General features: G+C 38.3%; 1 protein-coding gene across 2 annotated transcripts in view; it reads right to left on the reverse strand.

The window, feature by feature from the left end:
• Positions 1 to 26547, reverse strand: part of ITGBL1 (integrin subunit beta like 1) — a 224436-nt gene that overhangs the window by 77156 nt on the left and 120733 nt on the right. For both annotated transcript variants that reach the window (XM_007196804.2, XM_057532952.1), the window contains one exon: positions 23871 to 24017. In XM_007196804.2, coding sequence (XP_007196866.2) covers positions 23871 to 24017 — 147 coding nt within the window. The remainder of the gene's footprint in view (positions 1 to 23870; positions 24018 to 26547) is intronic.

Genomic DNA, 26547 nt, shown 5'->3' on the forward strand with positions numbered 1-26547 from the left:
CCCAGCACATAGTAAATACTCATCAAATGTGAACTACTACTACTCATTAAATCTTCAATATAATATTGGATGCACTGCATTAGAAGAAAAATTGAATCATACAGATTTTTGCATATGGGGAAAGGTTAACTCAATCAATACTTAAGCTTCTAGTACATTCCTAGGCTCTGTGCAGGCAAAGGAAACAAAAGAAATAAAAAATATAACCCCTATCTGCTACAGCCGTGTGTGTGTGTGTATACACACACACATACACACCACTATCTTCAATCTAGTAAAACATTTTCTCCCATTTCTTCTTCTTCTGTTACATCTCTTTATCCCCAAGCAGCCCAGGCCTTGACCTGAGGGTGCACATCTTCACTTAAATCTGTGCTGCCTCTGGTTGATTGCCTTGTCTGATCCAGGCTTTGGGGATAATCCACCAAAGTTTTCCACTTCCTGATTTCAATTATCCCCTCAAACCTGAATTTGTCATGACCAACAGTCTTACTCCCTTTTGACGAAGATAAAGGTCTGCTTTTTCCCCCCAGAGAAGTCTTAGAGAGTAAAAGAGTTTTGAAAAAGCTTTCTTTTCGTATTATCTTCGTATCAATGCGTTAAGACTCTGAAAATCTCCAGTCTCCGAAGTCTTGTGAAGAGATGGACAAGAGCATTTTAAAGGGGGAATAAAGGCTCTAGAGTGTGGGAACACTTTTCAATGAGTATGCAAAGCTCGTTTTAGGCTTAGCATCAATCTGGGCTGGATCAACTTCCTTATCTCTTCTTAAGTGAGGGGAAAAAATAGAAGGGCTCTAACTCTGAATTTCCATCACCTAAAATCTAGCTTTTTATGGACTGTGAAACCAAGACTCAAGGTCATGATTATATTTTGCTGGAAGATCTTGATGTCTGTAAGGGGTTCAGGAGCGAACTGGCATCCTGCATGACAAATAAACAAAAACAGAAATACTGAGGCTTCAGGCTATACACTCCCAGATTTTTTAAAATGTATTTGGAAGCTGATAAGTGAGAAACAGTTCCAATACCACGCACACCCAGGGAGTGGAAAGATTCCTGGGCTGGAAGCATCTACTTGTAGAGAACTATCTAAACAGATACTTTCCTGTTAATAGTTCAGAAGAATATTTACGATATTAACATCATGAAACAGCTGTCAGGCCACAAAGATGTCAACAGTCCCTTGGGAAGCATCACCAACAGTTACAGGTGGCCTTCATCTTTTATAGTGATATCAAGAAGGGCTGAAGCCACAGCAAATGTTCTGCATTTGCAAATGATTTGCTTATTATTCTTTTGGAGAGGAAAGCATAGAAAGTCAATGACAGGACGTAGAAACCCACTATTCCCTACTTTGGGTACAAGCCCCAAATATGTAGGGGTCCCTTCTACCGTGCTGGGGAGGACCCTAGTAATAGGTGACATACAGTTTTGAAAATTTCCAAAAAATAAGACATTTTCCCTGAATTAAGACCACGCTTTCTTTCTATTCCAACTTCCACTCAACCACACTTCCCCTCTTGTCAGGTGGCACTTTGGGGATTCAGTCAGACCGAAGTTGAATCAAGGATACATCGACTTTGGGATTAGTGGGGTAGAGTCATTTCCATGGCTTTTCAGGGTGTAGGAATGGTTTCTAGGAATACTAGGATTAGTATTGGGTCATGACAATGTAAGGCCAGAGATCAAGTCATAACAGTGATGCACTCCATAATGCCCAGCCCACATTTGGCAACTTCCACACTAGGGAAGTTGAGAAGAAACAAGTTTTGATGTATATAGAGTCATTTACAGACGATGCACAAAGTTATAATTCTATCATATTCCGGACTTTGTAATGTTTGTGGTATTTGTCTGCTTTAAAAAAGAAGTATGTTGATTTCCCTTTTCATCCTAAATAAAAATTCACCTTACTAATTCTGTTCTTGTAATTTTGAATTCATTTTATTAAAAAAGACTCCCAAAATGTAGGCCCTACAAAACTTGGATCTACTTACTTTAGATAATGATGTATGCCCAGAATTACAATATAGAAATAGGAAAAAAATTCAGACCATAATATTAAAATCGTATAATTGTGGTTCATGGGCCATTTAAGTAGAATAATGGATTAAATGATGAAATAAAGATGAATATTATGCTTGGCCAAAAGATCTTACTTAATACAATATATAGCCATTAAAAACAATATATCCAGACTATATTACAGCATGGAATAAACTGTAAAATCTCATATAATTGCAAAAAGAAAGATATAAAGTTGTGTTTAAAAACTAGCTTCCATTATTTTAAAATGATGCAAGAGGAAAGTCAATGAGGAAATTATACTTTAGCTAAGCTTTTTATGTTTATGCTGGTAGATGAAATACTAGCAGTAAAAGAAATACCTTTTTAACATTAGTTTTTTTCAGATTGTCTGTAGGAAGTCTAAAAAATTCACGGGAATACATAATTCACTCAGAAAAAAATTCTGATTTATATTCTAGTACCTAGGCCGAAGAATATTTCCATAGATCACTTTACTATCTAGATCACTAGTGATCCACAGATCACTGTTTTCTATCACTGCTATAACAAAATACCACAAACTTTGTGGCTAAAAGCAACACAAAATGTATAACCTTATAGTTCTGGAGATCAGAAGTCTAAATGGATTTCACTAGACTAAAATAAAGGTGTCAACAGATTTGTGTCCTTCTGGCCCTAAAGGCAAATATTCCCTTGTATTTGCAAATTTCTGGAGGCCAACCACATTCCTTGGCTCTTGGTCCCATCCCTGCATCTTCAAAGTCAGCAACAGAAGGTTAAGTTCCCATGTCACATCCCTCTGACTATGACTCCTCTTCTGTCTCCTCTTCCCCTTGTAAGAACCCTTGTGATTACACTGGGCCAATGCAGATAATCCACTATAATCTCCTGATTAGCAATCTTAATTCCATGTGCAACTTTTTCCCCTTTCCCACATAATCTAACATAATCACAGGTTCTAGGGATCAGGACATGAATGTCTCTGGGGGAGCATTACTCTGCCTACCACAATCATTAATGAATTGCCTAATCATGGCGTGCTGTCCTTAGGTTATGAATCTGAAAAATATGCTATATATCATCCTTGCTACACCAAGAAGGCTCTACATGTAATCAAAGATTCTCGAGACCAATACCAACCTGAAATGCAGTTGTAGCCAGTAAACATTGTTTTCTTGGCTCAGAAGGGCTCTTTGAAGTCTTAAAATCTTACATCTTACCACCCCAGCACTGCCCCCAAGTTGAACCAAGTTTAATACTCCATCAACCCCTTCTTTGGAAATATGAACTGGCTCAAAATTGATCATGGTTCCAAGCTAAGGTAATCCGCCAGTTATTTTTGTTTCTCCCTTGAACTGACAAGGCAAAGTCTCTTATTTTCCTCGGTCGGGGCACAGTAAAAATACAATCCTAGGTGATGCTAAAACCCATGACCCTCCTGCACGGAGAAAAATTCATCTGCAGTAGGCAAGATTAAGACCAAAATTCTGACAGAAGCAGAAATGTGTGTGCTGGGGGCAGTTGAGTGTGGACATGTGCCTACACACACACACACGTGTGTGTGTGTGTGAGGGAGAGAGAAAAGAGAGAAGGAGAGGGAAATCCCTTTTCCACTCCTCCTAAAGGTCATCTTTACCCCTGTCTTTCTCGGTTAGGTAAGCACATAACTCATTTGTTTGTTTCTGGTTGAACTGGGATTCTGCCATTTGCATCCAAATGACTCAATTAAAATAGATGTTGTATAATATTGTTATATCCTCAGCACTGTAATTAATGACAAGGGAATTAAAAACATAATCAAGAAAGCTAGACTTCTTTCAGGACATAAAAACCAAACAACTCTTAATATGTCCACAACTGGGGATCTCTCTTAAATGTGATCTGGCAGCGGTAATGCTCCACCTTTTTGTTACTGAGAGTCTCTGATCTACAGTAAGCATCAACCATGGTCTCGTGAACGCTTTCCAATGTATTGCCTACATTGAACAGATAATAGTCAATATTCTCATTATGCATCATTTCTCTCAGTGAAGCCAGTTTATACATAGAAATAAAGCCCTTGGATTCAACCAGAATCTAGAAGCAACATCAAAGTTAAAATAACAGCTACCCAAATTATTCCATTAAAGTAAATATTAGGGAGATCCTCCTTGTCATTTTATATTGTCAATGTAATTAATTGCATCGAATAAAGAAATGAATACATGAATGGAGATATGATGAACAAACAGTTACAAGCCCGGGAGGTAGCGCCTGGATCATTCAAGATTAATAATCACAGAAGTTACTGCTGCTCCAAGACCTGGTTTTCTATCTACTCTACTGTTTCCTCAGGTTGCATGCTCTGTCACACTGCTTGAAATTTTCTTTGATAATTTATCCCTATCCCTCATATTTCTAAGACTCATACAGATATTAACTAGCCAAAGTTAAAACAGTAATAATATGACTGAATGTTGATTAGAAAGAAGTTTATAGACTGGCTAAATCTTAGTTTGGAGCCATGGAGGTATTGCAAAACACCGATTGTATTTCTGTATTATATTTTTATATATGGTAATAAAATTCCGAATAGAACTTGATTAGCATACAAATTAAATTTCCTTCTGTTCTTGTTCCTATACTCCTGTTATTTCTAGAATGGCAGGTTATACTCTTAGAGCATTCTGGACAGCAACATTTATTAATCAGAATGGACACCTGTCATGAGTAGAGACTAAAACCCAGAGCATTATAGAAGAAATGTCATTCTGTTCTGAGGGAAAAACAGGAACTTAATTTTTATTCTCTGCTTGAAATTTCATCTGTGTTTCCAATTATCCTAATAAGAAACTTCAGTGACAAATTCTCATGACTTAGAATAAAATGGTTTTGGGTTTGGTCCATCTTTTCGTTCCAAACTTGAATCTTGTGAACACATTTTTTCTTAAAAAGCCAAGACAACCTACTGAATGGGAGAAAATATCAATATTTGCAAATGATATGACCGATAAGGGGTTAATACCCCACATATATAAACAGCTCATACAACTCAACATCAAAAAACAAACAAACCAATTAAAAAATGGACAGAAAACCTGAGTAGACATTTTTCCAAAGAGGAAATGCAGATGGCCAACAGGCAGAGGAAAAGATGCACCACATCATTAATCATCAGAGAAATACAAATTAAAACCACAATGAGATATCACCTCACACCTGGTAGAATGGCTATCATCAAAAAGACCACAAATAACAAATGTTAGCAAAGATGCTAAGAAAAGGGAACCCTCATACACTTTTGGTGGGAATGTCAATTTGTACAGCCACTATGGAAAACAGTATGGAGGTTTCTCAAAAAATTAAAAATAGAGCTACCATATGATCCAGCAATTCCACTCCTGGGTACTTATCCCCCCCAAAAAACCTAAAACACTAATTCAAAAAGATACATGCACCCCAATGTTCATAGCAGCATTATTTACAATTGCCAAAATATGGAAGCAACCTAAGAGTCCATCAACAGATGAGTGGATAAAGAAGATGTGGGGGGTGTATGTGTATATATACACACACACACCCATATATAAGCACACACACACCCATATGTATGCACACACACACCCATATATATGCACACACACACCCATATATATGCACACACCCACCCATATGTATGCACACACACACCCATATATATGCACACACACAGCCATATGTATGCACACACACACCCATATATATGCACACACACCCATATGTATGCACACACACATCCATATATATGCACACACACCCATATATATGCACACACACACCCATATATATATATACACACACACACCCATATATATACACACACACACCCATATATAGGCACACACACACCCATATGTAGGCACACACACAACCATATATAGGCACACACACACACCCATATGTATGCACACACACACCCATATATATGCACACACACACACCCATATATATGCACACACACACCCATATGTATACACATCCCCCATATGTATACACACACACACCCAAATATATGCACACACACCCATATATATGCACACACACCCATATATATACACACACACACTCATGTATGCACACACACCCATATATATGCACACACACACCCATATGTATATATACACACACACACACCCATATATATACACACACACACCCATATATAGGCACACACACACCCATATGTAGGCACACACACAACCATATATAGGCACACACACACACCCATATGTATGCACACACACACCCATATATATATACACACACACACCCATATGTAGGCACACACACAACCATATATAGGCACACACACACACCCATATGTATGCACACACACACCCATATATATGCACACACACACACCCATATATATGCACACACACACCCATATATATATACACACACACACCCATATGTATGCACACACACACCCATATATATATACACACACACACCCATATGTAGGCACACACACAACCATATATAGGCACACACACACACCCATATATATGCACACACACACACCCATATGTATACACATCCCCCATATGTATACACACACACACCCAAATATATGCACACACACCCATATATATGCACACACACCCATATATATACACACACACACTCATGTATGCACACACACCCATATATATGCACACACACACCCATATGTATATATACACACACACACACCCATATATATACACACACACACCCATATATAGGCACACACACACCCATATGTAGGCACACACACAACCATATATAGGCACACACACACACCCATATGTATGCACACACACACCCATATATATATACACACACACACCCATATGTAGGCACACACACAACCATATATAGGCACACACACACACCCATATGTATGCACACACACACCCATATATATGCACACACACACACCCATATATATGCACACACACACCCATATATATATACACACACACCCACATGTATGCACACACACACCCATATATATATACACACACACACCCATATGTATGCACACACACAACCATATATATATACACACACACACCCATATGTATGCACACACACACCCATATATATATACACACACACCCATATGTATGCACACACACACCCATATATATATACACACACACACCCATATGTAGGCACACACACACCCATATATATATACACACACACACCCATATGTATGCACACACACACCCATATATATATACACACACACACCCATATATATATACACACACACACCCATATGTAGGCACACACACACCCATATATATATACACACACACACCCATATGTATGCACACACACACCCATATATATATACACACACACACCCATATGTATGCACACACACACCCATATATATGCACACACACACCCATATATATATACACACACACACCCATATGTATGCACACACACACCCATATATATATACACACACACACCCATATGTAGGCACACACACACCCATATATATATACACACACACACCCATATGTATGCACACACACACCCATATATATATACACACACACACCCATATATATATACACACACACACCCATATGTAGGCACACACACACCCATATATATATACACACACACACCCATATGTAGGCACACACACAACCATATATAGGCACACACACACACCCATATGTATGCACACACACACCCATATATATGCACACACACACACCCATATATATGCACACACACACCCATATATATGCACACACACACACCCATATATAGGCACACACACACCCATATGTAGGCACACACACAACCATATATGCACACACACACACCCATATGTATGCACACACACACCCATATATATGCACACACACACCCATATATATGCACACACACACACCCATATATATGCACACACACACCCATATGTAGGCACACACACAACCATATATAGGCACACACACACACCCATATGTATGCACACACACACCCATATATATGCACACACACACACCCATATATATGCACACACACACCCATATATATATACACACACACACCCATATGTATGCACACACACACCCATATATATATACACACACACACCCATATGTATGCACACACACACCCATATATATGCACACACACACACCCATATATATGCACACACACACACCCATATGTATACACATCCCCCATATGTATACACACACACACCCAAATATATGCACACACACCCATATATATGCACACACACCCATATATATACACACACACACTCATGTATGCACACACACCCATATATATGCACACACACACCCATATGTATATATACACACACACACACCCATATATATACACACACACACCCATATATAGGCACACACACACCCATATGTAGGCACACACACAACCATATATAGGCACACACACACACCCATATGTATGCACACACACACCCATATATATATACACACACACACCCATATGTAGGCACACACACAACCATATATAGGCACACACACACCCATATGTATGCACACACACACCCATATATATGCACACACACACACCCATATATATGCACACACACACCCATATATATATACACACACACACCCATATGTATGCACACACACACCCATATATATATACACACACACACCCATATGTAGGCACACACACACCCATATATATATACACACACACACCCATATGTATGCACACACACACCCATATATATATACACACACACACCCATATATATATACACACACACACCCATATGTAGGCACACACACACCCATATATATATACACACACACACCCATATGTATGCACACACACACCCATATATATATACACACACACACCCATATGTAGGCACACACACACCCATATATATATACACACACACACCCATATGTATGCACACACACACCCATATATATATACACACACACACCCATATGTATGCACACACACACCCATATATATATACACACACACACCCATATGTAGGCACACACACACCCATATATATATACACACACACACCCATATGTATGCACACACACACCCATATATATATACACACACACACACCCATATATATATACACACACACACCCATATGTAGGCACACACACACCCATATATATATACACACACACACCCATATGTAGGCACACACACACCCATATATATATACACACACACACCCATATGTATGCACACACACACCCATATATATATACACACACACACCCATATGTAGGCACACACACACCCATATATATATACACACACACACCCATATGTATGCACACACACACCCATATATATATACACACACACACCCATATATATATACACACACACACCCATATGTATGCACACACACACCCATATATATATACACACACACACCCATATGTAGGCACACACACAACCATATATAGGCACACACACACACCCATATGTATGCACACACACACCCATATATATGCACACACACACACCCATATATATGCACACACACACCCATATATATATACACACACACACCCATATGTATGCACACACACACCCATATATATACACACACACACCCATATGTATGCACACACACACCCATATATATATACACACACACACCCATATGTAGGCACACACACAACCATATATAGGCACACACACACACCCACATGTATGCACACACACACCCATATATATATACACACACACACCCATATGTATGCACACACACACCCATATATATATACACACACACACCCATATGTAGGCACACACCCAACCATATATAGGCACACACACACACCCATATGTATGCACACACACCCATATATATGCACACACACACACCCATATATATGCACACACACACCCATATATATGCACACACACACACCCATATATATGCACACACACACCCATATGTAGGCACACACACAACCATATATAGGCACACACACACACCCATATGTATGCACACACACACCCATATATATGCACACACACACCCATATATATGCACACACACACACCCATATATATGCACACACACACCCATATGTAGGCACACACACAACCATATATAGGCACACACACACACCCATATGTATGCACACACACACCCATATATATGCACACACACACACCCATATATATGCACACACACACACCCATATGTATACACATCCCCCATATGTATACACACACACCCAAATATATGCACACACACCCATATATATGCACACACACCCATATATATACACACACACACTCATATGTATGCACACACACCCATATATATGCACACACACACCCATATGTATACACACACACCCATATATATATACACACATACACCCATATATTTGCACACACACACATATATATACACATACATACAACAGAACACTATTTAGCCGTAAAATAAAAAGTGAAATTTTGCCATTTGCAACAACAGGGATGGACTTGGAGAGTACTATGCTAAGTGAAACACGTTAGACAGAGAAAGACAAATACTATATGTTGTTTATATGTGGAATCTAAAAAATAAAACTAACTTGTGAATATAACAAAAAAGAAACAGACTCACAGATATAGAGAACAAACTAGTGGTTACCAGTGGGGAGAGGGAAGGGAGGAGGGGCAAGACAGGAGTGCGGGATTAAGAGGTACAAACTCCTATCTATAAAATAAATAAGCTACAAGGATATATGGTACAACATAGGGAATATAGCCAGTATTTTATAATAACTATAACTGGAATATAACCTTTAAAATTGTAAATCACTGTTGTACCCCCAAAACTTGCATAATATTGTACATCGACTACACCTCAATAAAGAAGAAAAGAAGCTACATCATAAGCTGCGAATACAACTAGATATCACAAAGTATTTCTATATTTGATTACTATTTGGATAATTTACTAATTTAACTATTAAACTATACAATGTCTAGTTAAGGCACATCTACCTCAAAATACGTTCCTTAGTAATCTACTGTAACATCTCTTTAAAAGTGTTTTGGTTTTATGCAATGGTTTCTAAATCACTTCCACCTTTTGTTGATATCATGCAGCCCTTTTATCAACAGAATCTGGTAAAAGAAGCCACAGACCCTCTCTTTATAAAAAGATAAAAGGTATGTATAATATATTTGTGCTGTTCTAAGAGGTGCTTATTGCCCTGGCACCCAACCATAAACCTCCAGAGTTGTGTGAATTTCAGGTTAAGAATCCTTGGGTATAGAATTCCAAGAATCCCTCATTACAATACAAATATTCTGGTTGAAAAAACACATCACAGATTAGTTCTCAGAAAACAATCGGTGAAGCTTGAAAGCAGGTCTAGGCCTCTGGACAACTGAGGACCATGGAAGGATATTTTTGTGAAATGAGGTTTACCCCCCGCATTCATACCCAAATGCTTCGTAATTTCACTGGATCTATTTAAAAATACAGATTCTCACTCCCACCTCAGATATACAAAAACTGGGATGGAGCAATTCCCTGAACAAATATACCATCTTCTTTCATATTTCTGTGCCTCCTGATGGGACTTTCTGTTTTGAAAATTCTTTATCCCTTTCTCCAAGAGCATACCTTCCCCGCGCCCACCCACTGCCTCATTGCTTTCCCATCTATTCAATGGAAGCGTCGGGCAAAGACACCACAGGACAGTAATTTTTCTGCAACTCTTAAGCACTCCCTGAAGCACTGTTTGCTCTGCGGGAAGTAGGGCAAAAGCAAAAGTGTCCGTCCTTCTGCTGCAGGGCGATGCCCATTACACAACTCTGCAGAGCAGGGATTCTACATGTGGCTGCAGAGCAGAATCACCAGCGAGCTTTTAAAATCCCTGACGCCCAGGCCATCTCACAGACAAATTAAATCAGGTAGGAGCTCACATTGGTACTTTATTTTATTATTATTATTTTTTTAATTAATTTATTTATTTATGACTGTGTTGGGTCTTCGTTTCTGCACGAGGGCTTTCTCTAGTTGTGGCAAGTGGGGACCACTCTTCATCGCAGTGCGCGGGCCTCTCACTATCGCGGCCTCTCTTGTTGCGGAGCACAGGCTCCAGACGCGCAGGCTCAGTAATTGTGGCTCACGGGCCCAGCTGCTCCGCGGCATGTGGGATCTTCCCAGACCAGGGCTCGAACCCGTGTCCCCTGCATTGGCAGGCAGATTCTCAACCACTGCGCCACCAGGGAAGCCCCACATTGGTACTTTAAAAATACTTCTTCAACAAATTCTAAGTCTCCTCTCTGGATTCTTTTTTTTTTAATTTAATTTTATGGCCACACCCCAAGGCATGTGGGATCTCAGTTCCCAGACCAGGGATCGAACCTTCGCCCCCTGCATTGGAAGCGTGGAGTCTTAACCACTGGACCACCAGGGAAGTCCCTCCTCTCTGGATTCTTAAAGAACAAAGCCCACCCAACTTTGATCTCTTCCAGAAAATCTTCATTACTTGAGTCTGAAATTTGGTATAAACCTTTTTTTTTTTTTTTTCCTGTTTTCCGGCCATCCTCCCTCAGTTTGCATTTGACTCCTTTTCAGTACTCAGATCTGGCCAAGCAGGACTCCTCAGAGAGGGTCGCTGACCACCTTATCTGGAGCCGGCCCCATACCCCACCTTGACCAAATTATCTTGATTTCCTTCTAGCACTATCCAAAATTATTTGTTTTCTTGTTTAACTTCTCTGACCAAATTTACCACAAGCTCTCTGAGAGCCCTGACTTTGGCTGCCTTATTTATTATTCTATCCTAAGCTCCTAGACTGGTTCTAGGCACATAGTAGGATCCCAATAAATATATGTTGACTGTATGAATGAATGAATGAATGAGTGAAGGAATATTGATCTTGCTTTCTCTCTTAAATTCTATGGCCTTGAGTTCAGCTGCTATGTCGTCTGCTTAAACCCTTGCAATCCCTCACACCTGCATGTTGGTTTTAAAGTTAACAAAGCAATTTCCTATGTGCCATCTTAATCGCCCTTCACAACATTTTAGAGGAAACAGCCGTTATAATTTATAATAATACTGTTTTTAGAGATAACAACTAAGGATCCATAAAGCTAAAATACAACTTCCCAGGGCCACACAAACAATAAATGGGGTGAGCACATCTGCCCCGAGAGGCTTTCATAGGCCACATGGTCATCTCTTGAATTCCTGCCCCCGCGGAGGCACACGCCCTGGGGATTGGAAAGTGACTGACTGGATGAGGCTATAGATGCTCAAAGGAAGCACAAGGATGGCAGCATCGTGTGCACCTCTCGACCCAAACAGGAAGCAGATGCCTGTCGAGAGTTTTCCCAGGGACCATACAAGTGAAGGATGGGAGTGACATTTGGGAACAGGGTTGAACAATGTCAGCATGTTCCAGCCCTGTCACACCTCCGTGCAGCCCCAAGACTTCAGGCCCCCTACCCCATCCAGGATCTCATCTACTAATAATCCTTCTGGGCTTCTCTCTTTATGTCGCAGAATCATCCAGAATAGTGACTTTAGAGTCAAGCATGAATTATACCTCTTGGGTTTTGCTACTGTCTCTTTATAATTACAGTAAACTACACTCAAGCGTATAAGTTCTGCGATCGTCTCACTGTTGTGACTATAATTTAATAGTAACATTAATGATACACACTCTTCCAGCAAGTTAATCAAGTGAAGCTGTGTGAGACACCTTTCTAGTCACCGTATACTCTATACCTGCTGGCGATCTTTTTTTTACATTTCTTTTAAGCTCCTTCAGTTAACTATTGTGCAACACAGGGCTTTAGGAAAAAATCCAGAGAAAGAAATCCTGGCAAATGATTTAATGTCCTTATAAAGAACTTTACATATGACCTCAAATATTTTCTGTTTCATCCTTGGGACCGTTCAAACCTTAAACGGCTCATGACTGTACTATGCCAGACCATTTGGTAGTATTTACAAGCATCCACATGGCATGGATATTTTGAGCAGCAGAGAGGCCAAAATTATTTAGAAACTTAAATAAGAAGCCAAAGAATCCTGTCTTTCCTCATTTATCCAAATGAAAGGCATCACATGAGAAATAAATATTTATGAAGAACCAAAATTTCATCCATCTTAACTGTTACACTGCAAATGAAAGGATTCCATAACTGAAGAATATATTAGTTTGTACCCAAAACAGTCACTTGGTAGAAAGCAGACTCTAGAAAACAGCTTGGCTAGTCACCTGATTCTCCTGAAGAGTAGTCAGCTAGCTAGTTAGCTATGCAAAACCAGAGACAAAGTCTGTCAAGAAGGTGAGTCATAAATGAAACACATGGGGCCCGTGAGAGCATACAGAATCTACGGATCCAAGTGAGTCAGAACACAGAGTCAAGTTCACTTGCTGCAGAGAGAAGTCAAGGAGAGGAAAAGTAGCCTGAAGAAGCTAAGTTCAAAGTCACCATTAAGGTAGCCTGGGACTTGCTGGATCATACACCTGGTTAGTGGCAGAGCCCAGACTCAGTCTAGGGTTTCTCAGCCCAAACCAATAACCCACTATCTTGCCTCACTAAGACACAATGTCCTTTTGCCATTTAAAACATGCAGGTATGTGTACACATACCCGTTACAGATAATGTGACCCTCAAACTACCAATCCAACTGCTAAACTGCTGTCATTTTACTTTGCTAATATGAATGACTCAATAAAACAGCCACTTTAGAATTGTGTTTGTCTTCTCCTATTCCCTCAGAAGGTAAGCAAACATGATTGGAGGCATAGGAAAGAGGAAGAAAAGCACAGGAGAGGATGTTAGCGTACTTGCCTTGTGTATGGGAAGGTTGGATCTTGGTCACTTTAGTTACGTTAAACTTGGTATTTTAGCGATGATGCACTGGAGTAGGCACTAAGCAAGGTTAACCTGGCATTTCTATGACATCATTGCAGTGTATTTAAAATCTGTACTTACAATGTATGTCCTTCTTACTAACATCAACCTCCTATGACAATTATGAGAACAAGAGGTCTGCAAAGAAGTTGTTTTTTTCTATCTCAAACCCATCAAAACATGGAGAGAGGGTAATGGGGGATGGGAGAAATGGCATTTGCCCCCAGGCTGCTTCCCACCACTGTCTGATTCTTCATATATCATCAAAAGTGAGTTTTTCTCCTGTCCCCTGAAAAAGTTATTCCCTTGTTAACTCAGTGTTTCTCCCCATGGTGTTCCCTCTAGCGGGAATGTTCTTTTTTCTAAACCAGTATCTGTCTAATGCTGCTTATAGGTAAACTCAGTTTTAGCTTCACTCACTTCATGAGGCCCTATATGCCCCCAAATTTATTTAGAAAATAATATCTTCTTCCCCTGACCCTCAAGACACTCAACCTGTTCTTTGCCACTTTTATCACAAATGCTTAGCATGGGAACCAGCAAACTCCTTCTGTAAAGGGCCAGATAGTAAACATTTTAGGCCCTGTGTACCATACACCTCTGTGGGAACTCTGCCATGATAGCAAAAAAGCAGCCATATGTAAACAAATGAGCATAGCTGTGTTCCAATAAAATTTTATTTACAAAAACAAAATGTGGGCCTCCTGGTTCTAGTTTCCTGATCCCCAGCTTAGCATAGAGATACTTGGTAGGGTGATCAATAAATATTAGATTTATTAAATTCGATGAGCAACATCACTAATGAAAATACGATGCATAAGATGTCAGTGTGCTCTAGGGTGATTATACATTGAACATACTAATTTTTATTGAATATAATATTTGCATATATATTCATCATGCAAATATAACACAATGGCCAGCCTTATAAATTTTTAATGGCATCTTATGTATCCAAGAAAGGAATCATAGAGTTCTGATCATCTACATGACCCTAAAGCCTAGACAAAATAATGACCTTCTGCCTCATTGATTTTCTACTAAAAAGAAAGTCCGTAGAATGTGCAGTTCTGCGAAGATTACGGCTGATAGCAGAAGAGATTTTCTCCCACTAAAAATATCTGGTTTGCTTATTTATATTGAATAAAATCAATTAAATAACCACTAGAGCCCAACATTACATCCTTCACTGTGTGCTTAATGTTTTAATAGAAATAAATATATAATTAAAGTAACAAAATTGTCATAGTTGTCACACGTTTCATTTTAAGGTCCCTTAAAGAAATCAGGGTTGAATTCATGTCCAATATTCTATTTTCATTTCAAATAGATTTTGATAATATTCACTGCAGCCTTTCCTAGGAAGTTTTCTTAGCCAAAAAATTTCACCAGTTTTCAATTTACCACATAAAAATTATGCAAAATGTAATAAAAATTGTCCTTTTATTTGGATCGATTCCTATCTTTGACACAAAGTGTTCTGTTGCCATAGATAAAGCATTTAGGCAAGATCGCTGACTGTAACAAAAAAAAAAAATATTCACTCTGTCTTGGGAGTGATACAGTTTTCTGGACTATGGATTAGAAAATACTCAGGTTAAAAAAAAAAAAAGAAAAGAAAATACTCAGGTTATCCAAGAAAACACTATGTTTATTATTTTCCATTGAATTATTTTCCACCGTCTTTTTAAAAGATAGACAAAATTATTAAATTCAGCTTCTGAATTTCCTTTGTGCTCTGCTGAATATAAAAATAGCAAGAAGAAAGGCAAGATGAAATAAAGAAGTGGAAATAAGGAACAGAGATAATTATTTACCCACTGGAAAGGGGAGTGCCTACATAACCGTCTTGCATGAGATCTTTTCTTGGCTTGTTTCCATTATTTTTAGCAGTTTCCTTCAATGTACACAAATTATGCCTTTAGTAAATGCTGCTTCTTCATATGACTGAGAGGTTAAATACTGGATTGAATCAGGACCATCCAGACAAACACCAGTTCTGGGCACCTGCACCTTTGGCTTCCTCATGAAGGTAGAAAATGCCCCACCAACACACAGAAGTCCCAACACATCACGAGGACATAAAGGATGCTAGAGGCCCCATATTTAGTTCTCCCACTTGATCCCAATCTTTTTGTCTCTGTACTATCTTCAATAAAGTCATAAGAAAGAGTATTTACATTCCTGAGGTTTTGTGAAGTGTGGATTGCATATACAGTTTAAAGACATTCTAATAAGTATTTTCTGAGTGCAAAGGAAACAAATAACAAACAGGCTTTTCTCTTCCTAGATACCATCTTTCTATTGTGGGTTATTCCACGATAATAGAGCACATAAAAGCCGTAACAGAGAGCACGGTAAGTTTAAGATGTGCTCAGAGATCCACAGAAGACTCCCTGGGATCCACAGGCTGATTTCTCATCATTTAATGTCTATACAAAATATGGACTTTTGCTTCTGACATGATTTCCCAATTCACTGATATTATCCCCATTCTGTGCATCACTGAAAGCAGGATGATTCTTTCTGGATAAGGAAGAGTAAAGAAGTTAATTTTACAGGGTCATTTCTTCATCTTCTTTGGATGTGATCCTTAACAACTACGTTTGAAAGGTCATAATTCAGTGTACCACTATTCCAGGGTTCTCAAGCACTGACAGATGGGGTGGATCAATCAATCTGAACACCTAGAAGAGAGGAAATCTGAATCCCACTCTCCTTCTCGAAGGACTACTGGAAGAACACACTGGGTTCCCTTGCCTCTTGAAAACTCTACACATTTCCCACTTCAGTTAACTTACAACAAGATATCTAATTAGGCCACTGGGGATTTTAAAAATATAATCAAAATCACACTAGGTGGTGTTGTACTTAATCTAAAATGTTTGGAGGTCTATCCTCTTAAATTTTTCAGGGGACTTCCCTGGTGGCACAGTGGTTAAGAATCCGCCTGCCAACGCCGGGGACACAGGTTTGAGCCCTGGTCTGGGAAGATCTCACATGCTGCGGAGCAACTAAGCCCTGTGAGCCACAACTACTGAGCCTGTGTTCTAGAGGCTGCAAGCCATAACTACTGAGCCTGTGAGCCACAACTACTGAAGCCCATGCACCTAGAGCCTGTGCTCCACAACAAGAGAAGCCACCACAATGAGAAGCCTGCGCACCACAACGAAGAGTAGCCCCCGCTCGCCGCAACTAGAGAAAGCCCGTGCGCAGCAACAAAGACCCAACACAGCCAAAAATTTTAAAACTTAATTAATTAATTAAAAAAATGTTTTTCAGTCCACAAAACCACACAAAAAAAGTTAAAATTGTTTAACTATAGGCACTCTGTTGTATAGCAGATCTCTAGACCTTATTCATCGTGTATAATTGACACTTCTACCCATTGAATAACAACTTCCCCATTTCCTCCTTTCCCCATCCCTGGCCACCACCATTCTATTTTCTGTTTCTATAGGTAAGACTATTTTAGATCTCTCTTGTGTTAAGCATGCTTACACACATGCACATACATACACACAAAAGCAAAGGGATACAAGGACAGTTTTGGAGGTAATGGATATGCTTATCACCCTAATTGTGGTGACGGCATCACAGGTGTATACACATGTCCAAATTCATCAAATTGTATACGTTAAATATGTGCAGTTTTTGTATATCAATTATACCTCAATAAAGCTGATAAAAATTGAAAAAAAACTTAAAAGACTCTCCTCCCAAAAAAATTTTTAAAAAATTTTAGAGGACTTCCAATTAAAAAAAAAATTATGTTCCAAATAATAATTATATCTCTGTATACATGAATAAGAAAAATGATTTAGTTGCCCAAAAAATCACATAGAGTAAAAAACACGTAGGTTAAAAAAATACATGCATCATAGAAAACTTCTCTGATTAATAAAAGCAAAAGAATTTAAAGGTGTGCTTTGCCACTAAAAAGGAGAGAAATATTACGGCTTAAATGAAAAATCTCCAGATGGTGAGAATTTGGCATGCTATCATTCTTTGAAAGTACGTTCCTAGGTGAGGAATTGAACCAACTTGCTTAATTAATTAATTAAAGCATACTAATTGATAAAAATGAGGACATGGTTCCTATTTTCTGGAAACTACAATATTAAATAATTAGCTTCAATTTGTCATTCTTCCACTCCACACCTCCCCTTGTGGAGGTGTATGGGTATGTTTGTTGAAGAACCAAATCATATGCAATACCTCTTAGAACAAGTCTGATGAAAGAAAACCAAAGGGCACAGAGGACAGACAACAAAAACACACGGGAGTGCAATACCAAACAAAAAGATGACTTAGACATAAGGACAAATGATGATCAAAGAAGGCAAATACTGCACACACAAGCTTCTGAATATTAATGCCTGCAGATAAATCATTTGTTTTGATGATTACAGAAGTCAATGAAAGGAGTTTGATAAAGTAAAAGTTTACAACACGAAGAGCAAAATACACCAAGAAAAGCGAACTAATTATTTAAAACTGTCACTATTGGTGGGCAAAGGGAACCAACCCCTCTTCCACTCCTGGTAGGAGGGTATACTGGAACAATTTTTCTAGAGACTATAAATTGTTTGGGCAATTTTTTTATTAAAAAGTTTTAATATATTTTTATTCATTTAGATCTATGCAATCTATAGCTAAGAATTAATACTTAGGATTTATGCAAATATTCCACTTCAAGAATGTAAATTATAACATTTATAACTTGAATAAAATAAGAGACAATTTAGATGTCTAATAAAAGAGGGTTGATTAAATTCTTTTGCTACAACCATATTATGGAATACTATGCAGCCATATCAATAATTTTGCAGAAGAATATTTATAACAAGGAAATATATTCATGACAAGTTGTTCAGAAAATTGACATGTTAAAAGAACACGTTAACAAATTGTGGCATGTTAGTAAATTACCTAAGATGACAGCTCTGGCATCAGAGGGCCTGTATTAAAAGTTTCTATTAAAAGTTGCACCTCTGGCACCTACTATGTAAGATGGCAAACTGTTCAAATTTCCAATTTCTTCTTTTGTAAAAAAGAAGAATTATATTTCTTCCTATCTCATTGTGTTTGGGGAATATTAAAAAAGATAATGCGTTCAGCGCTCTTAGCATTTAACTTGTCGAATAAGTGCACACAAATGTCGACAGAATTGTATAAAAACATCATTTATAAAATATATAGATATTTATGTTGATTTAGAGATTGATACTGATGCGATATACATATATAGTTATAAGCCTCAACTTTTTTATGCTTATCTCTTTGGATTGAGTGTGATTTTTGTTGCGTTTGCTTGTTTGTTTGCTTTGCTTTAGCTGTGTTCCCTAATTTTGTATGCAGAAGAGAGTATGAGTCAGGAGTTCTGCAGCCATAACAAACAACCCCAATATCTCAGCTGCTTAAAACAACAAAGGTTTATTTCTCACTCGTGTGACAGAACCTCGGTGGGTCAGCAGAGGTTTCTGCTGACCATCCTCATTCAGAGACCCAGGCTAATGGATCTGCCACCATCTCAAACTTCAAATCCCCTTGCCAGGGAAAAAGAGAGAATGGCAAATCTCTCACTGCCTCAACTTCTGCTCCGAAGTGACACATTTTGCTCACATTTTCTGGCCAAAGCTAGACACATACTCAGGAGAACCTCAATAATGATAAAAATGCATTTTGAATCAAGAAGAGTTTAAAACTAATGTGTAGACTATCATAAGCCATTTAAAATTTTTGAGCAGAACATTGATAGGAGCACTGAGAAAGCTGTGCCCCACCTTCCAACCCCAGGAGCAGGATGAATCACTGTACATCAATAATGTCTTTATGAGAGTCATCTAACTAAATGAAGGGACAGAAATCAAGGAATCACAGGAATTAACAGAGAATTTAAAAGATCCTCTAAATGATTCCCCTACCTTTAAGACATAATGATCACACTTAGTCATCAGCAGCACAAGGAAGTAATCTAATTTAATGCCACCAGGAGAACTGTTTTTTTTCCTTGGCCCCAGCTAGCGAGCTGCTGAGCCTCTCCGGCTGGAGAACCGATGAGCCTTGTAATTGCTTTCCTCACTCACGTAACCACAGCTGCAGTCGTCATTCATAAATCGCAAAACTAATCCTTTGGAAGTTTTCATATTGGCCGTTTGCTTTAAGACCTCCAGTGCCCAGGAGTTTGCAGATGTAGCCCTATGAAAAAGGAAGTCTCTGACCACTGGTCCGAGCATTGGACTGCCTGTCATAAATCCTTGGTCTTCATTCTCAAAATTCTTATCTTTTGTTACAGTTCCCTGGAAAATCACTTCACTCATCAATACTTCCGTTTCCCTGTGAGGAAACTAGAGAAGCTTATATTTATCTGGAAAGTGCTTCAAAAGGCTTGAATGAATTACAAAAAAATTAAAAATACAATCCTATACATATCAACACCTTTTTAATACAATAAACTTTAAATATAAGCTATTGCTTAAAAATGGTAGCTAAATAACTTAATGAATCTCTAGAAAGGTAGGAGACAAAGATGTGTCTGTCAGAGTTTATTAAACATTGATATATAAAGTCCACAAATAATTCTCTTGCACTAGCATTATATGAAAAAATTTCAAGACAAATGAGAAACCACTGGCAAATATATACATACACATATACGTGTGTGTATATATATATCTACTTAAAGTCATTTTCTATGTTTGAGATATATTTTATATGCTTTTAAAATTTTTCCATCGTATAATTTATTTTTATTTATTTTTTAAAATAAATGTATTTATTTATTTATTTTTGGCTGCGTTGGGTGTTCGTTGCTGTGCGCAGGCTTTCTCTAGTTGCGGCGAGCGGGGGCTACTCTTCGTTGCGGTGCGTGGACTTCTCATTGCAGTGGCTTCTCTTGTTGCGGAACACAGGCTCTAGGCACGTGGGCTTCAGTAGTTGCAGCACGCGGGCTGTGTAGCTGTGGCTCGTGGGCTCTAGAGCGCAGGCTCAGTAGTTGTGGCGAATGAGCTTAGTTGCTCCGCAGCATGTGGTATCTTCCTGGACCAGGGCTTGAACCCGTGTCCCCTGCATTGGCAGGTGGATTCTTAACCACTGCGCCACCAGGGAAGTCCTATAATTTGTTATTTTTAGCAATAAATAATACCAGTAGTCCAAGGAATACTAATTTTTAGTCTTTGTTATTTTAAGAGCATAATAGGCTTACTCAAGCACTATAATCACAATATTTTACTAACACTGGTAGAACATTGCTTCCAGCCTGGGAGTATTAATGAAAGATGGGGCAATTCAGAAATGCTTCTGAAATTAAAAATTCCTTCTACCCATATCCTACCCTCCTCCTTATAATCATGAAGGATGAATATCAGAGTATGAGAGAATACTATGTTACAAATAATCTTGGAGACTTTGGGAGTTTTCTGCCCCCCCCAAAAAAAGTATAAGTAATGAAAAAGACATATGATAACAAATAATGGTGAGGATGTGGAGAAATTGGAACCTTCATACACTTCTGGAGGGAATGTAAAATGGTGTAGTCACTTTAAAGATAGTTTTGTGGTACCTCAAAAAGTTAAACATAGAGTTACCATATGACCCAGCAATTCCCCTCACGGGTAGATAACCAAGAGAAATCAAAAGCACATGTCCACACAAAAACTTGTACATAAATATGCACAGAACATTATTTACGATGGCCAAAAAGTAGAAACAACCCAAATGTTCATTAACAGATGAGTGGATGAACAAATGTGGTATATCCATACAAATGAATATTACTCAGCCATAAAATGAAGTACTGACACATGTTACAACATTGAAAACATTAAGCTAAGTGAAAAAAAAAACAGGAGCAAAAAGAACACATATTTCATATTTATATGTGAAATATCCAGATTAGGCAAATCCACAGAGACAGGAAGTAGATTAATGGTTTCTAGGGGCTGAGCAGAGAGGATAACGCGGAGTGCCCAGGAAGGGTACAGAGTTTCTTTCTGTGATGACAAAAACGTTTAGGAATGAGGCAGTGGTGATGGTTGGGTAATTCTGTGAATATACTAAAAAAAACCCACTAAGTTGTATACTTTAAAAGAGTGAATTTTATGACATTTGAATTATATCTCAATTAAAAAATTCATTTTTCAAAAAAAAATTACCCTGCAACATAAAATTAAATTTCTGATCTAACATTCAGGTAAAGGAAATCTTTCTCCTTTTCCTCTTTCATGAATGAAATTTGTAATAACTTCAATTACCAGTTCCTCTGAAAGCAAATTTCACATTAACTTTGCCATTTTCATGTGAGAGTAGAAATTGTATTTCTTATTTTGATAAATTGAAAAGAATGAAACCAGCTTTCCCCTAGATGAATTCTTCCTTCTCCTCCAATTTGTACTGATCTGATACCCAGAGCACACCTGAGGCTACACGCCGTCTAAGACAAGAAAAGCTTATTCCAAGCTGTCTGTCTACACAATACGTCTTCAAAAGCCAACAGTACAAATCAATAGGATGTTATTAAGTTTCAGAAATGTCAGTGGACAATTAGATGATCTTATGGAGAAAGCTCTGAGCAAATATCCAAACTGTTTTTTTTCTTTTTTAATGTAGCATTGAACTGAATAGAAACTGAACAGACCTCAGAGCTAAAGTAGACTGATGGGTGTGTGTGTGTGTGTGTGTGTGTTTGTGTGTGTGTGTGTGTGTGTGTGTGTGTGTGTGTGTGTGAGAGAGACAGAGAGGGAGAAAGAATGAGATTATATTTCTCCATGTACTTTCACTCATGGGTATTGGAGTCATTATTAGTTCTGAAAAGACTAACCTTTCCTCATTCAGGAATCTCAGCTACCTTTTAAATAAGATACATGCGAACTGAATTCATTTGACTCACACGAGGCGATGGGTCGCAAGGCCTGAGACCCTCACTTACCCCTTCCAGAGCAAGGCAGAGCAGAGCTTCCCTGGCATTTCTTGATGCTCTCCTCAGCTGACAGCGGGCAGGAACGTGGGTGCTCGCACTTTTTCCCATACCAGCCTACTTTGCAGTCACATCTTCCACAGTTACATTGCCCATGACCTTCACAATGGGAGTAATAATATATATATGTTATTGTATTTATGAGCCATATATATATATATATATGCACATGTATATGAGAAAAATATACCAAAGTCAGAATTAACTTTCATTTCAACAGTGAATGTCACAAATGAGTCACGATCTCAATTAAGCACAATATAAAACATTAAGGCAAAAGCCCATTTTTCTCAATGTTCTTAAATACCTGATCTAGGTATATTGATTGATCACGGGGAAAGAAAAGCAACAACTCCAGATCAGATAAACAGGTTCATAGGGCTATCAACTTGAATCTTTCAAAATCCAAGTGCATGAGACTGAATTAGTCTGCTGGGGCCTAAAAGGAGGATTTGATGGATTGGGCAATTAATTCACGTGGAGGAGAGCCATAGGAAATGGAAAACAATTTGTTTTTGAAACAGGGTCTTAGTTTCTGGAGTCCCTCACACTTTATTTTCATTTTCTTTTTACTACACACTACATGCTTAGCCTATAGACCCTTAGCTTAAAACCAGTAACTTGTGCGGAGTTCGCAACCCTTGAAGACTAATTTCCTATACACAAAAGAAGTCAGGAAAGATATTAAATTTACATGGGCACAGAGCCTGTATAGAACTGTGATAAGTACTGATATGGTATAGCATAAAATAGACCAGGTTATCAATCAACTAAGTAGGTTCAGATCCTGACCCTGCTCCCTACAGAGTAGGGCTGGTCAAATGACAACCTCGTTGAGGTTTAGTTCTTCATTTTAAATCGGATTATCTATCCACATTTATCAGGAAGTACATAATATATCTTGAAATGCTACATAAAAGTGAGCAATTTTTATTTTTATTCACTTGAGCCCACATATACAACCAAGTAGGAATAGAAAGGAAAGGAAAGCACGATAATTCAGCTGAGCTTTTCCTAACTCCTAATAATCATTCAGATGCTCATTATTACAGATGCAATGTAAAGTAGATTTCTATAATTTCTCCAAAAATGCATGAAGAATTTTAAAGAAAGTGGAATTACACTTTCTTTAAGTAACTCAAATATAATGCTAATGAATAACAATCCCTGCTATTTTGTATTTGGCATCTGATATTAATATATATCACACAATATGGAAACTGGTATGGACCAGTCTTCAGGGAAGCCTGGTCTGTTTTATCAGTATTCCATGAGGTCTGTGGTCAGATGTCCATCTTTTGAGTTTGAAGTATTGGACAATCCACCTATCAGGAAGCTTTTCACTATCTATAAACCTGGTTCTTCATGGAACAAATCATAAAATCATAGGTCAAAGTAGGATGAGCTATTAAGGATCACAGAGTCCACATCTCTCATTTAACACTAAATTCAATTCAATGCACATTTATTGAGCACCTACTATGTAACAAAGTCTATACAACAAATTGCTGTTAATACTAATACTTTGCCTTAGAGCTCATCATTTTAAGGGAAAAAAGTTTTGATTGCTAATAAATACATATTACGTGACTATGATCATTTAGACCTTCAAATATAAGAATTTTTATTACAATAGTTTAACTTACTAGCAATTATATCTCAGAGATTGTTGGGTTCCATGGCTTCTTGCCATTTATCCTGGCTTAAGAAGTTCCTACCCATCTTCCCAATCCTCGTGTATCGGGTTGGCCAAAAAGTTCGTTTGGGTTTTCCCTTAACATCTTACAGAAAAACCCAAATGAACTTTTTGGCCAACCCAATAATTTAGAGCAAAATTTGCAAACAGAGCTATGTTGCAAATGCATAGATAAAAAACAGTTTTAAACACAAAATCTTTAATGTTTAAAGTACAATCAATTCTGCTGTTTTATGGGAGCCAGTGGCTTTGAAATTCTTGGAGACAAGAGGTTTCATTTCAAGGGCAGTTAGATCTGCCATGAGGATGCTGGACAAAGTACAAAACATGCTGCCATTTGTGGAAGACAAGTTGACACTTCAACAATAAAACTGAAAAACAGAGTTCGATTGAAAGGGGAAAAAAGCTTTACTCTTGAAACTTTAAAATAGCTGTGAAAGTTAGAACAAAACATCCAGTAGGTGAGGATGCCAGGAAATCTGTAACTACCCAAGAAGATGCCACCTGCTGCTGCAGGTGCCTGGAATTCACAGGCAGTGAAGGTCCTGATCCCTTGGCACGTGGAATAAAGTAGGAACCTGTGAGGAGGGAGACGGGGACGGAAGGGAGAACGTTCTCAAGTTCTGTAGTTGGTGTAAGAACAGCCATTACCTTCTATCTGAGGTTCATTCACATGTCAACATTAAAAAAAAAACTGTGGTGGCATAAAACAAATCCGTGAAGATGGTCAGAAGCTATCAATAGAGATTTTTAGAATTAAAATCTGGTCCAGTTAATATCAAAAGAAGTCAGATTAATTGTGGTGCTTCAGCAAATTTTGCAAAATGTACAGATGCGCTAGCTAGAAGAAATCTCTGCAAGTCTTTCCCCTTTCTGCTCTTATATTCACTCTGTTTTCTTTTTGTTCTATTTTCCTCATTCAGTCTTTAATCT

Source organism: Balaenoptera acutorostrata, chromosome 18 (assembly GCF_949987535.1).
Source record: "Balaenoptera acutorostrata chromosome 18, mBalAcu1.1, whole genome shotgun sequence".
In the NCBI taxonomy this organism is placed as follows: Eukaryota; Metazoa; Chordata; class Mammalia; order Artiodactyla; family Balaenopteridae; genus Balaenoptera; species Balaenoptera acutorostrata.